The sequence below is a fragment of the Dendronephthya gigantea genome, unplaced genomic scaffold (genome assembly GCF_004324835.1).
Source record: "Dendronephthya gigantea isolate DGI-Jeju-01 unplaced genomic scaffold, DenGig_1.0 000001F, whole genome shotgun sequence".
NCBI lineage: Eukaryota > Metazoa > Cnidaria > Anthozoa > Malacalcyonacea > Nephtheidae > Dendronephthya > Dendronephthya gigantea.
The window spans coordinates 5,506,561-5,520,223 of record NW_021163011.1 but is presented as its reverse complement, the minus strand read 5'-3'; the positions used below and the strand labels follow the sequence as shown (position 1 = coordinate 5,520,223).

Here is a 13,663-nt window from a genome sequence, read left to right as displayed (position 1 = left end):
TATAGAAATGAGTAGACTGGAGTCGACCAGACCTTACATTGCGACAGTAAAGTATCTTTCCCTCACTACACGATGCGACCAGGAGTTTACCCAGTTGTTTTCCTATCAAACAGGGTGCAAGATGCACCTAAATACGCCAGTATTTTGAGTGACGCACAACATGAAAAGTAGTGTATACTGTATATACTAGCTATTTGTCTTTTTATAGAATTGACAATGAAGGAAGACAGTTAAGGTACTGACATGTGCGGTTTCAATAAGACCCATATAGCCTGTTTTATTGACTTTCTTGTTCGTCCCGTATGGAATGAATTGGAATGTGAGAACAATTTTTGCCGTTCAAAAATTCGACTAGTCTTGTAGCTGGTAAATGTAGATTTTCTATAGTTATTTGGATAAAATACAGGGTAAGATACGATCTTTATTCTATATATTTTTCTGACAGATAATGAGGAAAAGGTTGCGACATTTCAGTTTGATTGATCTGCATAGCTACAGTTTGTAGATGCTGTTCTCCTTTTTGTACATTTTTCATAGATGCATGCATGGGGGTTGCATTTTGAAATTAGATGCGACGGCATTTCCTATCAAATATACGAGCTATTAACTCCGAATATACAAATCTCCGCGTTTGTACATTCTACAGGTTCTGAATGCTCACTGCTGCGGTTCAGGTTAAAGAGGATGAGATCATGAGAGCCAGCCTAATACGAGGTGCAAGCCGTCGTGCTATTTTTTTGGAAAACTTTGGCTGATCACGTATGTGGCTAGAAGGCGTTTATAGTATGTACTTGATTCAGTCAGTTTTCCGTAAGGCTGAAATAGGTAAAAAAAACTGTTGTTAATTCATGATGGTGTAAATATTCTCAAGTCTGTGTTAAAACCATAGGGTTAATAACATCGTATGATCAAGGCATATGACCAATACCTTATTGAAGAACATCACCTGTTTATAGCTTCTTCGCTCCGTACAGCAACAAGTTACATTATCAGCCATATTTCCCTAGAAAATAAATGAACGCAAAATGAACGCAAAGCGGTCCAATTGCATTCGCGAAAGAGTGTCACTGTGTCACAACCCAGCATACTGCCGATGATGTGCTTTTTGAAATCTGAAATCATAACCAAGCTTCTTTTATACTTGAGATATGACGTCATCTAACCAAGGGCTGACTACCGTCATCCACACTTCTCTACGAGTGATGATTGTTGTTTCTTTGATGATCGCTTTTGGTCAGTATAGCGGTGGTCAGTGGTGATAATCCTACTTATACGAACTATCCCACGAAATGGTAACTGATAGCCTCGATAACATTTTTGACTTTTAAAACTTTAAAAAAAAACTTCAAAACAAAAACAAATAGAGAAGACTTCCATTTTCCTGGGAAAAATCTTGAGTTTCTCCAAAGCCTGTATGAAAGCCCTTTCGGCAAAACGGATCATCAAGGCAAAGTTGAAAAGAAATACATTTAATACAAATACTTGACCTGTGACTTTAATGCTTCCTTCAAGTTCACTGGATCTATGATATCCTTTAAATTTTGTCCTAATATTCTCCGTTTCACTAAAAGGGCTTATACAAGTATGCGAACCGTTAACCATTTAATGTAATGTCGTGATTTGTGAAATAAAAGTCATTAAAATTGCTAAATGTGTAACTAGCGAACCGAACCACCTTGATATCAGTGTAGGAGTCTGGGGGATGGAAACAAGTGAAAGCCTTACAGCAAGATGGCTGCCGAAGGAACAAAGAGGAGTCGGCAAGAACTACAAGAAGAGATTAAAAAACAAGGAGAAATCGTTAGAAATTTAAAGCTAGAAGCACAGACAGATGAAGTGAAACAACAGGTATTAACATAAGTGCACAAATTTGGTAATATTCGTTTACATTTGAATGAAATGGGTCTTTTATTTATATTAAAAATAGTTGAGTTTAAACCTAAGTATTATGAAATTTTGACGTATTTTGAGTAATTGAAGTCGCAAAATCGTATTAAAAGTCATTGTATAAAATTGTAATGAGAAGCAGAAATTAGATTTAGAATTTTAGACCCAGAATTAGGCTTAGACCGCTTAGTGCTGCTATGTAGCTTAACTACACGTGGACAGTGGTTAATATCAAGAATTTTATACATGCATGGACTACACAGTAACAATGTGGGAATAAATTTCAGGCTGGCTATCAGGCTATGTTACTGATAATATTGCTGTTTAACTTGCTGTTTTGTAATCTTTAAGATTTGTTTATCACATTAATAGTGCCCCTGCATCATTTGCTTGCAATATAGAATATTCATATCTGAAATATTATTTAATTACAGCATTGGTACAATGTTTTCAGAATGACACTTCATAACTGAATAAAACTTATATCATAAAGTGATTGTATGAAAATATTAACATATGACTTTGTGACAGCTAGCTCACTTCCATCATTTAAAATTCCTATAGTTGCATTTTTCACAACATATATACCTGGTTTGGCTTTGAAATTGTATTTTAAATCTGATTCTTCCCTCTCTTGCCAAAATTACCTGAATTTCTTTCTCTTGCCAAATTATTTTGGTTTTTGTATTTTTCATCTGTAGAATTTGTTGGTAAAATTTGTCAAAAAGATTGACAAATGGTCAAACAGAATAGATAGATAACTACCATGATAAGCATGTCGCATTCAAGGCATTGCTAGGTTATTTCGCATACAAAATAGCATTTAGGGTGTAACTCATAATTATTTAGCAAAGATTTCTTACTAAAGACCAGGGCTTTAGGCTTAGTCAAACGTTTATGCTGTGATGTGGTGTCTGATTGTAATTTATTTGACTGGAGCATATCACAATAGAAAAAGTTTTGGCGATTGACTAGGTTTTGTTGTTTGTTGTGCATAAAACAAGGAAAGATCATAGTATTATTGATTGACCTCTCATGGACCTTTCTCAAACTCTATTTCCTAGACTGAGGGATGAATGTTAAGAAATTTTCGAACACCGCTCGCACGTTTTTGAAACTAAGAAGTTATAGCTGTTGTATTTTAAGATATTCATCACAATATGAGGTTAGTAATTATACATGAAGATAGAGCTTTTCAATTTTCAAGACTCCTAGTCCTGCTTCTTTTCAATCAGTTTTAAAACCTCATAAACTATCGTAAATAATATTCTTTTATTCCTACGAAATATTGTAAGTGATGCGTGAACAAGCCTGTATTAGCAAGAACTAAGGAACGTCTAGTAGCATTCTAAGAAACCTAGAGACGATTCAGATTTTTTGAAGCAACATGGCAAATGCCATGAACTACGTAAATTGAAAAAGCAATCACCAAATTCGGCCTGACAAATCACTATATATGGGCACATTTCGAGTAAATTCACGTAAAGAAAACCTTCCATCAAATTGTAAAAGAATACATTTTAAAAACTGTATAAAAACGTCCATGAAAATATGTCAACCTTCTGTCTGGTCTATGAATGGTATTAACGGTAAATCATCTGGATCAGGGCTGCAAAAGACGCGTTTGTCGTAATGTATGAGGAAAATGTTTTTTAAAAAATAAGGTGTTCATTAATGAGCTGCGAGGAGTTTCTTTGGAACAGGAAATCGGTTCACTTTGCCTGAAGGTCCTAGAAAAACCGAAACACCGCCACACCGACACTAAGGGTCGTTGGGGAAAATGCAACTTCGGAACCTGCGATTTTATTACATCCAGCAATTGAATGTGAAATAAAATATTTTTCTATATATTCAAAGAGATCAAAGATATTGCGTTTTGGAAAATAGCCCTCACGCGCACTCCAACCCGTCCATGATAAATAAATGTAGTGGATGTAAAATAAAACCTCTCAAGTTTTTAAAGTGAATAATTTATACAACTATCGTAGCTACTTCACTGAAAATCCTTTGTTTATGATGTGAGATTAAATGTTAATTTATCTCATTCTTATCGTAGCGCAGGGTGATTAGTTATTAATCGTCGATTTCTTAAGCCAGGTTTCCATTTGGTCGTTGCTTGTCGCTTCAACGACAAGTGGCGGATGTAAAAGAGTGTCATAATGTTTCCGCGATCGGTGATGTCTGATTTGATACCCCACATGGGAAGCTTAGATTACCGAAACTTGGATTAAATTCATTTCGACCACTTGTTACTGCAGTAGCTAATTAACAGGCAACGACCAAACGGAAACTCTCACACCTAAATATATACCTAAAGTCACTGCAAAAACAATGAACCTCGTATACACTGCTCGTACACATACACTGGCGGTCAAAAAGAACTGCTCAAAACAAGTTAAAATGCTCTCAAATGAACGTAACTGTCCCTCTAACAATATATGCGAGCAAATATAGTCTAGATTACATGCTAAGCTATATGAAATATTAATATTTTGTTGACCCTCCTTTGGCCTTATAATTGATTAGGTTTTGCATTAATTTGTATAAAGTCTATCGATATTGTTTTTGTAGGTTAAAAACGAAGTTACAAAGCTATTGGCATTAAAAAGCGAGTTGCAAGATGATGGACCACAAAAGTTTGTGCTTAAAACTCCAAAGGTGAATCAAGTCATATATAATGGCATGCCATCATAGCAGAAGCGGTAAACGCCCTTACTTTGTGTGCCTATTGCCCAGCCAGTTATGCAGCAGGGCGTATATATACATCATGAAAATATCAAGTCTTAATACCATTATATATATAAAGGTTTACTTTATGGGCTATATACCATGATGTTATGGCTACAAAAGATTTTTTTTATATATAGACTACACATAGTCTGATAATTACATATATCTTCGTTTCCCTTTGGTTTGTTTGAAAGGTTTGCCATAGACATATATATGATATCAGACAGATAAAGTAGAGACCTTAAGATGCACCAAATCTACGACACGACAAAACAACCACTAGCTAGTGCTAGGAACCTAGTTTTAGTCTGTTTTACTTGCTGCTTTCAATACGGCTCTGGCTTTGTTTACCAAAAGAAGTCTATAATTTTTATTCCTGTTGTGAAACTGCTGAAATAACGACAGTATTACTTCACGTCCGCGTCGTAGGTCCCAGGTATATATCTGTATTATACCAAAATTATTTATTGAATTTTCAAACTATAATAGCTGCATGAGTTAGGTTAATTGTGTATTTTGACATTTGGATATTTTTAGATATTTTATAACATTTATTTACTCGCAAATGCATGATTTTATCTACTTTATGTAACATTGAAATATTGATGTTTAGGGAACAAGAGACTACACTCCCAAACAAATGGCGATTAGAGAAAATGTCTTTGATGTGATTACGAAATGTTTTCAAAGACATGGTGCCGAAAGTATTGATACTCCTGTATTTGAATTAAAGGTAACATCGCAAACATCTCTTTCTCAGGATAATTCATTAATTTGAAACTGTATAAATGGTGGAACCCTCAAAGATAGTCTTTGAAAAATTGTACAGTTTTACCTGGACATCGTTTTCATTCACCGGTTTTTTCGTGCTGGCATGGTAATTTAACCGCGACAAGATAATTTGATTATATAGTCATAAGTCAGTGTATGAGTCAGTGTAGTTTCTGTATTTTTCATATACTCTAATAACTCTATTCGCGTGCTATCATAATCAGTATGGGAACGAGTTATATGCATTATATGTAAGTGTCTGTCCATCTCTAAGTTATTCGGCTGTTAACAAAATTTTAAATATGTTGTAGTTCAGAAATCATGCACAGTACTGAAAAAGGTCTTTGCGGCTTGTTTTTGTATTATTGTAAGTCCACCCATTTATGCATACACACTCTAGGATGTGACTGTATTTTTTAAGCCGGCTACTTACTTTTACATCACAGATGATGTGAGCTAACTGACAGGCAAGGCCGGTACAAGTATTACGCTCAAAACAATAAAATGAATCTGTGGTTTAATAAGTGGCCAAAATTAATAGAGTACCCTTCGCCAGATAAAGAGAAGAAGGATTTATCTGATTTCTAGTACTCTTACAGACAATTATCTAAAGTAGGCCTATATTACATATTTACGCTATTGTAATAAATTAAGGCTATGATATATACTTGAAATTTAACAAGCTAATAGAATGGCATTTTGGTAGCGACGTGAACCACATCGTAATCGTATATTGAAGACGGCTACTGGCATGTGTAAGGGTGTAAAAATAACTTATATGTATATGTGTATGTGTTTAAGATCATACATGACTGATGTGTTTTAGGAAACATTGACAGGAAAATATGGCGAAGACTCCAAACTTATCTATGATTTGGCTGATCAAGGAGGGGAACTTCTTTCGTTAAGATATGATTTAACTGTATCTTTTCAGAGAAACATCAACATTGCATGATTACCTATACTTTTGCAATTTTTCTATATATATATAATTTTTGAGGGTTTCTTAAATTCATTATAATGTTTATTATATGTTAGTTTGCTTAACGTTAAAAGGTACCTTTCGCTAGATATGTTGCCATGAATAAAATTGATAAAATCAAAAGATATCACATCGCAAAAGTTTATCGCAGAGATAATCCTGCTATGACGAGAGGAAGATTTAGAGAATTTTACCAATGTGTAAGTTTAAATGACTTAATCGATCTCGAACCAAATCTATATCACTGGTTTTGAAGTCGTTTCGTTCAATGACAATTCGTTGAAAATTTGTTGTTAAGTATGGCACATGCATCGGTACGAGTCGTCCTTGGTTTGTAAATATTTATTCACACTCTTAATTCAAACCGAGCACAGGAGATAAAACACTCCGGCATCATGCAAGAGGCGATGCTTCTATAGAAACATTATATATCAACTACATGTGATTATATATATAATTGAAATTAAGAATTGATATAATTTCCCGGCACATGTTTTAGGATATAGACATTGCTGGCGAGTATGACGCGATGATACCAGATGCGGAATGTGTAAAAATAGTAGCAGAAATCTTGACCAATTTAGAACTTGGCGATTTCAAAGTAAAGGTATAAAATACAGCATATTTATCTTGCTTCTCTTGCAGCATTCTGGATTCCTTGTTTGAAACTTATACCATCTTTGGTTTCCTTGTTTGCTGAAGTTATTGCATGTTTTGTTGCTGCATCATTGTTGGCGAGATTTATTTGCAGTTTAACTTCAATTATAAGAGTATGTTAATTTATAGGTCAACCACAGGAAAATACTTGATGGGATGTTTGAAGTGTGCGGCGTTCCTGCTGAAAAATTCAGAACCATCTCATCAGCTGTTGATAAACTTGATAAGGTACATGATTGGTTTATATATTTATGGATATCGCGTGATGGATTGTTACAGTTCTATGACGTTGGTATATTTACCAGACGCCATGGCAAGACGTGCGCTCCGAGATGGTCGATGAAAAAGGTTTAGATCCTGCTGTGGCTGATGCAATTGGTGAATATGTACAACATCATGGTGGAGTTGAAGTACTGCAGAAGATGGAAGCAGATGAAAAATTAGGAAAGAATAAGAGTGGAAAAGCTGGTATTGATGATATGAAGCTCCTATTCACATATTGTGAATTGTTTGGTGTCCTTGAAAAGGTTAATATTGTTTTGCTGTGCGCCCGTTTTATTGACAACAGGTAGAACCCACGTGTGATTTGTTGTCAGGCAGAGTTTAAATATTCTGTATTTGTTTCAGGTTTCGTTTGATATGAGTTTAGCTCGTGGTTTGGATTACTATACTGGCGTTATTTTTGAAGCAATCCTAGTTCAACAGCCTGAAAATATAACGAAGAAAGAAGCAGGTATGAAATTTAATCGACAACGGTTGATCTCACACTATACGCATTGTTCTTAAATATTTTAAAAACAAAGGATGCACTTATTTACTACAATATTTTAATCATTGCATTCTTGCCAACATGATATGCCTAAAGTTCAAAGTAAATTTTTGTAGGCGAAGCTGTCGGTGTTGGTTCAGTTGCCGGTGGCGGACGTTATGATGATCTGGTTGGGAATGTTTGCTGCGAAAGGAAGAAAGGTGGGTTGAAAGAGTGAGCTGGAGACGCTTCTCCGAGTTTTTATTGTTCGTTTGTCAATTCATCTTTGTTGTAATTTATTTCCAGGTACCTTGTGTCGGTGTCAGTATAGGAATAGAACGAATATTCGCTATATTAGAAGCTAAGATTAAGGTGAGTACTTGATTTCTGTCTGGATATATGGAGCAACGCGGGGAATGTTTCTCTAGTGTATGTATAATGCGTCATGATAAAAGGCTGACCTTTGAGAACGTCATATCCCTTCATGCAATATGCATGACGCTCCCTGCATGTACATTGTTTCTTTCATTTTATATCCGTGTCGTATTTTTTTGGATTGACGCCTCCCGCTAAACTTTTGCGGATGTCTTGTCCAGCCGCTTGTCGTTATAAAATAAACTATAAAAAATATGAGGTGACTCCCATTGCTTATAAATATATCTCAATTTACTGCAAACGCTTGTAACTATGATACACATGCATTGAAGCCCTTCAACTTTTAGAAAGAAAAGAAAAATATGTTTCATCGTGTCATCTGCATACTGTATAATATTCCATTCTTTATAAATATTTCGGAACGACAGGCTTCTGGGTGTAAACAAAGAACTACTAAGACATGTGTGCTAGTGGCATCTGGGCAGAAAAACTTTTTAGATGAACGAATGAAACTATGTACCGATCTTTGGCAAGCAGGAGTACAGGTTGGTTTTTCTCTTCTGGATCTGTCAATTGGATTTTAAATGATCTTATTTTCCATACATTAAATCGAAATAATCGATTTGTTAACTCATGTATTATATGATAGTTTTACCTATGAATCCGTGTATTTATCGCTTTACATGCACTGAACAATTTCTTTAATCTTTTGACATTAGGCAGAAATCTTGTACAAAAAGAATCCGAAAATGTTAAGTCAATTTCAGTTTTGTGAAGAACATGGCATTCCTTTTTGTGCGATAATCGGGGACAGTGAATTAAAGGATGGCGTTGTTACTTTAAGAGATATGCAGTCTAGACAAGAGGTGCGTTTTTAAGTGTAGAGATGTTGGTTTGGGGCGGGGGGGGTTTTTTTACGAAAAAAATTCAAATCAGTCGTTAAAATCATCGGCAACAAATTTTGAAAGTCCCGAAAAAAAAAGGTGAAAAATTTCGACGAAAAATTACTCGAAGAAATATTGCTATAATTTTCCAAATTTTCCTAATATACAATGCAATTATAAGGGTAGAAAAGTCAAATCTAGATTTGCTATAAGGCCTGCATGGTCGCCAGATGCATCCTAAATTGAATTGCTTTCATTTTCTTTCTTTATAGGTAAAAGTAAAACGAGAAGCCCTTGCTGCGCACATAACAGGCCAACTATCAGAATCGAAGCCTATACCTTGATTTCTAATTATTTACCCGATCCTCACGAGCAGGTACAGATCTGAAACACAAATGACAAAAGCTATTGTAGATTGTATGCTATAAGCATACGTGTAATTGATTCTGTGAAAGCAGGTTTTTCAATTAAAATTGAAAGACTAAACGCTGGGTCTTTAACCTAGGAAACCTAATAAAACTCGATGTTGAGGACATGCCAAATAACAAATTAATTTCTAGCAACACTGGTTGTAAAATTTACAATGGAGAACTATCCCGTAATGAAAGTTTTTTCATACAGTATTGTTGGACAGCAAACTGCGGAATAAATTCGATAGAACATCGTATATCTGATCGGGTATTTCTTCTAGAACATCGTATATCTGATCGGGTATTTCTTCTTCTTTGGTAGAGGTTGGTTTGGACTTTGGTAGAGATTGTAAAACAGGCATGTAATCGCCCGTTTTGAATGTAAAAATTTGATGAACACTTGCAGGCCACGCGTTTTTCTAGAGCATGTCTGCATTTATACCAAACAAACAAATAATTCTGCCTAAAAGTCAACAAACTGCTATGGCGCGAAAAATTCAAATAAAGGTTGAAATGCTAAAATGGTTGTTTTGCTGGACATAAATTGCAAAAAGGTGGCAAAATTATCGCTTTTATCGTTTAATACATAAATAATATACAATGTTTATAAAAAATATGTTTTATCTTATATGCATATATATACCTCCTATAATATTTTTTGCCTTAAAACCGTACACCTCTATAAATGTTGCATTTAATGCCTTGGAACAAGAAGATCGTATGATTGCGTGTTTTGTCAAGTATATATAGCTATTACACTGTTGTTCACTTAAATATATACATGTAACTATAGTTTAACTCCCAAGGCAGGTCACCTCAGGAGAAAGGCGTTACCTACTGCCATTCGAAGACTTATTGTTTCTAACCGAAGTATTATTGTTCTTCAGTTTTGGTAACCTTCTCACAACCGCCGTTTTCTTGACTGGACCTTTCGATGGGTCTATGATCCTTTGATTATCTGGAAGTCCAAACTTACCAGACAACCTGAAAAGTCCCCATAGCAAGGATTATCAGTATTATCATGCAGTAAGATTTTGTCCAAGAGGGTATACGCATGCATTAGAGATCTACGCATACATGTCGCATGTAAACACAGCAGCCATGCAAAAACACAGATAACAAACCATGCAGTCTTGATGTGGCCTAGGATTGTTATGAAACTTTGCTTTATATGTTCAAACCTTTTTTCAGGCCAATGATTCGTTTCATTCTCTCTTTGCATATCGTTCAGGACATGTCGATGTTTGGCTTTCGTCTCACCAATCACAGCCCTTGTCTGCAATCATAACATCAATTACTCTCCTATGCAGAGATTTAACATGCAATATGTGTGTAATAATATAGAATGGATTTTAATTCATATACCTCTTGTAATTCAGTTGCATACATTTTCCTATCTTCCTCCAGTTTATGAAATGACTACAGGAAGAAAATTGACCCATTTGAGTTTTTTTGCAATATGGCTAAGTAGTTCGATATCTAGGCATTCTGTATTTTAGCTTGAAGTAACATCGGTTGAATTGGCTGATATTGTCGAAATAGGAAACAACATCTTACCCGTGATTCGTTATTCAACCTCCATTCTAAATCTTTTAATTGTCCTTCTAGATCTATTTTTTCCCTATCTAATTGCTTCATCAGTTTTTTAATATCGACCTACAAAAATCGTAAGAAATAAAAGTAGCTATTTTCTTGAGATGTGACTGACAATGAGAACTGACAATGCTGAGGCATTAAATCGATCGGCACACGAGTCTCGCTGGACATGTGCTCAATTCGGTTCGGCGTTTGATAGCATTATTTTACTATTAAAAACTAAATGCTTTGACAAAGTTACGGTATATGAATAATTGAAGCTGTTAGTGTTAGGAACCCACTAGGCTGACGCCTTAGCCGCGTCATAGATTTGGTGCATTTTAAACTTACTATTATTGCATGGCCATGGGTACGCTTTCATAAGCCCCACAGTCGCAGATCAGGGTCACGGAACACGGGCTACTTACGTCCGAGAGCTCCTCTTTATTTGTCCTCTTCTGAATGTGACGATTGCCTAAATACAATATTAAAATAACGTGTATATTATATATATATATATGCTTACTATAAGTATAATATACATAACGTATGGCCGTGTAACGCTTGAGGAAGCATCAGACATGTTTTTCATAAGCTTAACATCGAGAGCTATCGGAGCTAAGGAGCTTACCATTTTTGGATGATTCACGGAAACTTTGAAGCTTATCTTGAAGCATAATTTTCTGTTTCTCTAATTGTTCGTTTATCTGATACTGCGTCTGATAGCGTGTTTTCCACTCGTTATCTAAAACGAAATTCAACTTGGTTCGAAATGCTGCAGTCGAAGTGTATAGCAAGTGGACGCTCAGAAGCCTGGAAAAGTATAAATATGTATATTGGAGTATGGTGTATATTGGGTAGACGTGTGTTAGTAAAGGTTTTTCAGCATCCTCAGCTCAAGCTAACATTGGAAGTTACGCACTCAGGATTAGTCAAAGGGAGGGTAGTTTGTGAACGCCATACTTTTGACTGCAAAACATTTCTGCCTAAAACCAGCTGCAGAAATACTTGCAGTAGTACTCAAACTTCTTGAAATAGAGCAAGAAGAAAGGTTTTCTTCTATGTTTATATATATATTCCAGAAAAGCTTTACATCACAATGTTGTCAAAAGTCCTTTTGCTAAACTTGGATAAAACCTGGGTCTGGGCCCAGGGATGTATCTGTTAGGAAAGCAATTTTTTTGGAAAATTGAAGGGTAGAATATTTAATAATGCATCATTAATATGAGTAGTAGGTACTTAGTGTGAGAAAAAAATAATTTGTCTTCAAGAATCAAGGTTCAGGTGAAGAAGTACAGGAATCAAGATTAATTTTAAAATGGACATGACAAAATTATTGAGTATTGCTATCATGCTACACATGTAGTACCACAGCTTTCAAATTTTGTGTGCAAAGTAAAATTATGGCCTTGATTTTTGATTATGAGAGAGGAAACAAGTTATATACCTTCATCGTCAATTGAATCCTGTTTTTCGGACAACCTATCAACAGTTTGTTCAAGCTCATATTTTGATTGATCCAACATTTGTCTGAAAATAAAAATTTGATTATAGAATGGATTTGTCCAGCATGGTTCAACCTGTTTGTAGACTGTACATTTTTTGGTTGTTAAATGAAAGCTGCCTTTAACATCTGCAGAACTGATTATGTGTGTTTTGAGGGATGCAGATCGACTATTAGTGGAATGATATGCACTTTTTTATGGAAATATGCTCTTCTGAAACCATTCTACACAGCCTTGATCTACTAAGATGGTCTTCATAAATTATTCTTGGAACCAGACTGAACAGGTTTAATAATTTCCCCTGGGGAAACCAGCTTTACATCTAGTCATCATAGAATTCAAACATTGAAACATTGTAAAATAATATAGTTTGGGAAGGTTCGAGGGAATTTCAAACAAGAAAAATTAAGAATTCTGCGATACATTATTATAAAATTACCAAGGAATCACATGATGCAGTTGTTTGGATTTCTTCTGCATTTACAGCTTCGCCTGATATGTAGACGCCCAAAATGGTTTTTTGGTTGAGGTACAAGACACATATACCTTAATTGCTTAGTTTTTTTGGCAATGCCGCCATACAAGCAAACAAAATGTTTAAAATTGAATATAAGATTAACAGCAGCAGTCTCCTCTAAATCCTGCAGGCCTTAAATGGCTTAGTCTCACACCGCGATGTACTGTACAATGAATGCTAAAACAAATAATGACTTATTTCTGTCTGTCATATAAAATAATAAAATAATATCCTGTTCTACAATCACAGTCTATATCGCAACAAAGGTTACATAACTGACAAAAAATCAAGTGCCTGTGATTCATAAACTTGACTGTTCATTTAATAACTTCATGATCTCTTACTTCATCTGCTTTTCCTGTTCAATTTCTTCGCGTAATCTCATGATTTCATTGTCCATTTCAACTTGCGGATTATCGTCTTGAACAGTAAGCTTTCTTAAAGCTGTAGCCATATTCCGCTTCTTTAAGATGCCACGTTTTTTAGATTTAGTCGGCCATTTCTTTGCTTTTGTTTTAGGATCGTTTTTGAAGGAATTATTCCAAGCTGGTTTTGACACTGTTGCTGTGACATCTGTTTGTTGCCGTGCATGATGCATTCCTTATCACACGTTACTATGGGA

The 13,663-nt window shown here is 35.2% G+C and overlaps 2 protein-coding genes across 2 annotated transcripts; one reads left to right on the top strand and one right to left on the bottom strand.

Moving 5' to 3' along the window:
* The first annotated feature begins 1,691 nt into the window (after positions 1-1,691).
* On the top strand, positions 1,692-9,701 carry LOC114526175 (histidine--tRNA ligase, cytoplasmic-like). The gene is given in 15 exon segments (XM_028547700.1): positions 1,692-1,848; positions 4,459-4,545; positions 5,231-5,350; positions 6,215-6,310; positions 6,445-6,570; positions 6,870-6,977; positions 7,157-7,255; positions 7,333-7,554; positions 7,655-7,760; positions 7,913-7,968; positions 7,970-7,996; positions 8,082-8,147; positions 8,579-8,695; positions 8,870-9,016; positions 9,307-9,701. Coding segments are annotated over 15 exon segments (1,566 nt in total). The 5' UTR covers positions 1,692-1,731; the 3' UTR covers positions 9,379-9,701.
* Positions 9,702-10,067: 366 nt separating this feature from the next.
* On the bottom strand, positions 10,068-13,631 carry LOC114526186 (coiled-coil domain-containing protein 169-like). Its single transcript, XM_028547707.1, has 8 exons — positions 13,386-13,631; positions 12,467-12,549; positions 11,651-11,764; positions 11,448-11,494; positions 11,002-11,100; positions 10,810-10,863; positions 10,626-10,720; positions 10,068-10,428 (listed from the first exon to the last, which is right to left on the bottom strand). The coding sequence occupies exons 1-8, from the start codon at positions 13,493-13,495 to the stop codon at positions 10,275-10,277; spliced, it is 756 nt and encodes a 251-aa protein (XP_028403508.1). The 5' UTR covers positions 13,496-13,631; the 3' UTR covers positions 10,068-10,274.
* Between the last annotated feature and the right edge of the window lie 32 nt (positions 13,632-13,663).

Coding starts and splice junctions, on each gene's coding strand:
- LOC114526186 (XM_028547707.1), bottom strand. CDS start 13,495: ATGGCTACAGCTTTAAGAAAGCTTACTGTTCAAGACGATAATCCGCAA. Junction 12,550..13,385: donor GAACAGGAAAAGCAGATGAA/GTAAGAGATCAT, acceptor TTTTATTTTCAG/ACAAATGTTGGATCAATCAA. Junction 10,864..11,001: donor GGTTGAATAACGAATCACGG/GTAAGATGTTGT, acceptor TTCTTCCTGTAG/TCATTTCATAAACTGGAGGA.